This window comes from Argentina silus (genome assembly GCF_951799395.1).
Source record: "Argentina silus genome assembly, chromosome: 1".
Lineage (NCBI taxonomy): Eukaryota > Metazoa > Chordata > Actinopteri > Argentiniformes > Argentinidae > Argentina > Argentina silus.
In genome coordinates this window covers 4,447,890-4,450,389 of record NC_139655.1, presented here as the reverse complement: position 1 = coordinate 4,450,389, position 2,500 = coordinate 4,447,890, and the positions used below count along the sequence as shown (strand labels likewise).

Here is a 2,500-nt window from a genome sequence, read left to right as displayed (position 1 = left end):
TGGATAGGCTAGGCTACCGTAAACACAGTAACATGTAGGAAGTCAATGGCTTGATGGTGCTGTCTTACTTCCATGTTGAGTAATCTCCACCTTCTCCTCAGGGTTTGATGTGCTTTGAGTTGACGACTCATAATGCTGCTACACCTGTGTAGTGTGAAGGTCAGTGTCCCCTCTCTGTACCTCAACTATGACCCGTCGTCCCCTCTCATCGCTACACGCCACCACAGCATCCTGGTTGGCCCTGATGTCTTCACTGAATGTCTGTGTGTGCTTCTTCCAGTTGTGTCTCTCCCACGGTGTCTACTGCATCCCTGTCAAGCCATTTTTTCACCGTCATGCATACGCTTTGGTTCTTCTAAAGCTTTAACCCTGGGTCTGTCCATAGCTGAACTCCATGTCAGTAACTAAACAAACTGTAAAAAAACAAACAAAAAAACCCCGAACTAACAAACTAACATTATATGTGGGTTTGGAACAATGTTTACTGTATGCTGTGAAACAGGGCCTGTCAATGTGCAGTGATATGTTGGTCTATAAGGCCAGTAGGAACACTTCCTACTTTTCCTGCACTCTGAGTGACACTGTGGGTGAGTAGTGAGGTGAGGCCCCTGATAGGTACCAGAGGCTGCATTAGAGAGGATGAGGCCCAGGGACTGGAGTTGGAGGGGTAAGCCAGCATAATAAAGCTGGATCAGGAGACGGTAATCTCACTGAGAGGTTACACCTGACGGGTGAGCTGCCCCACCTCACCTCTGTCTGTCTCTCTCTCGTCAGAAACAGAGAGATGTCTCTGTGTCCAGCTCAGAGCTGCTGTTGGAGGGGTACTCTTCCCACAGCACATTCTGGATATTTTTCGGAATGTACAGCATGTTTTTTTTCCAGTCCAGGCCTTTTAGTTTAGCACTGTGTACTGTTTTGGGGTGATGCGTGGTTGGAGATGCCTGTAGGGAATCTGTGTTTGGTGTGTGAAAGACAGCAGTCTCTCTGAGGTGTGTAGATGGGGGGGTGGTTATGTGATCCAAACACATGTAAACATACACAGGTCATAATCATGGCTGTCTCAGTCTAAAGACCAATGCTTCCCTGCCAGTACATAGACACACTTGGTACATTCTGGTTGGTCCTTCTCCTTCCAATTACACCCTGTAGCAATAACAGCAAACCAGACACCCAATGGGAGAAATACACACATTTAAACAGTGGATTAACACCAAGGTCATTATATCAGGATCCTGTGTTCCAGAGTAGAGGTCACAGTGGTCGCAATAGAAAGGTGCAAACACTGAAATTGCATGTGTGACTATGTGTATATGATCCACCTTATTCATCATAATCATAATCTGCTTTGAGGATTGAAATGACAGTTTTCACGTCTCTCTGGGCCATCATAATGCACTATGTTCTATAACAGAACCTCTTCGCTGTCATGTAGAATGTAGGGAACATTAGCTTCATCAAAGACAGTTCTGTCTGCTACACTTAGAGCATGGAATGCTCCGGAACGTAAACCCCATCTCACCTCATCTCTCGACCAACCAATGAGCATTAACAACAGTTGTACACCACCCGCCCTACCATTAGTGTCCATTATGATCGTGTGTGTTTGTGAATGTTTCTGCCAGCTCCGATATGAATGACTGTGATTATCCATCTGCCAACAGCCTCACTGTTAACAAGGCTGTGGAACACTGGGCCAAATGGCTGCTTCTGCCCTGCGATAATGATAGAGCCTTAAAGTTTACACCAGGGGTGTCAAACTCGTTTTGGTCGCGGGCCGCATTGGACCAAATGCAACCTCACACGGCCCGGAAAAAAATTATAGTTGTTAGGAAAACTAAACGAATGTCCTCGAATGTATTATTACAATATTCAATATTACAGTCGCCTGTACTCAGATGCCTTATTTTCAAGATGGGTTCATCTGAAGATTGGAACTAAAAATAGACTTAATAATTAAAATTATAATTAAAAATATTATTAATTAACCAATAAACGTAAGTCCATAACAAGCAATATTAAGAAACAACATACAGACATATACTGTATATATATATTTTATTAGCCTACATGTACCTTACCAAGTACAATAAATAACTAAATAACTGTAAGTAGGAGAACCTAACCGTATCTTTGACCCCCCCTTCCCCCCCTGCTTTATATTCATGTAAACACACCTTAGATGATCATTCTAGTATGAAGGACAGAGCTGCAGCGAGTGCCCTACAGTCATAACCAAGCTGGCAAAAACATGCTCGCAATGTTTACTCTCCCACCAGGATATGCTGTACATTACGAAGCTGTTGCAACAAAGGATTTGTCTTGTGCTTCCAATACAATGAGAAAAACTCTCATCTGAGAACGTTTCTGCAGACTGTCCTGTAAGAATGTTCGTAATACATTAAATGATCCAGAATGGATTAAATGCTTGTTTGTAGAAAGCATTCATGTGAAGACACTTAGGGAAAATCCAGACTTCAGTCCTAATACGGTGTGAGGAGCA

At 43.3% G+C, this 2,500-nt stretch overlaps 1 protein-coding gene across 1 annotated transcript in view; it reads left to right on the top strand.

The window, feature by feature from the left end:
- Positions 1–132: 132 nt before the first annotated feature.
- The window catches only part of hecw1a (HECT, C2 and WW domain containing E3 ubiquitin protein ligase 1a), a gene marked incomplete at both ends in the record, with an annotated part of 43,554 nt that continues 41,186 nt past the window's right edge, over positions 133–2,500 (top strand). Inside the window, one exon of the mRNA XM_083668597.1 lies at positions 133–159. Coding sequence (XP_083524723.1) covers positions 133–159 — 27 coding nt within the window. The remainder of the gene's footprint in view (positions 160–2,500) is intronic.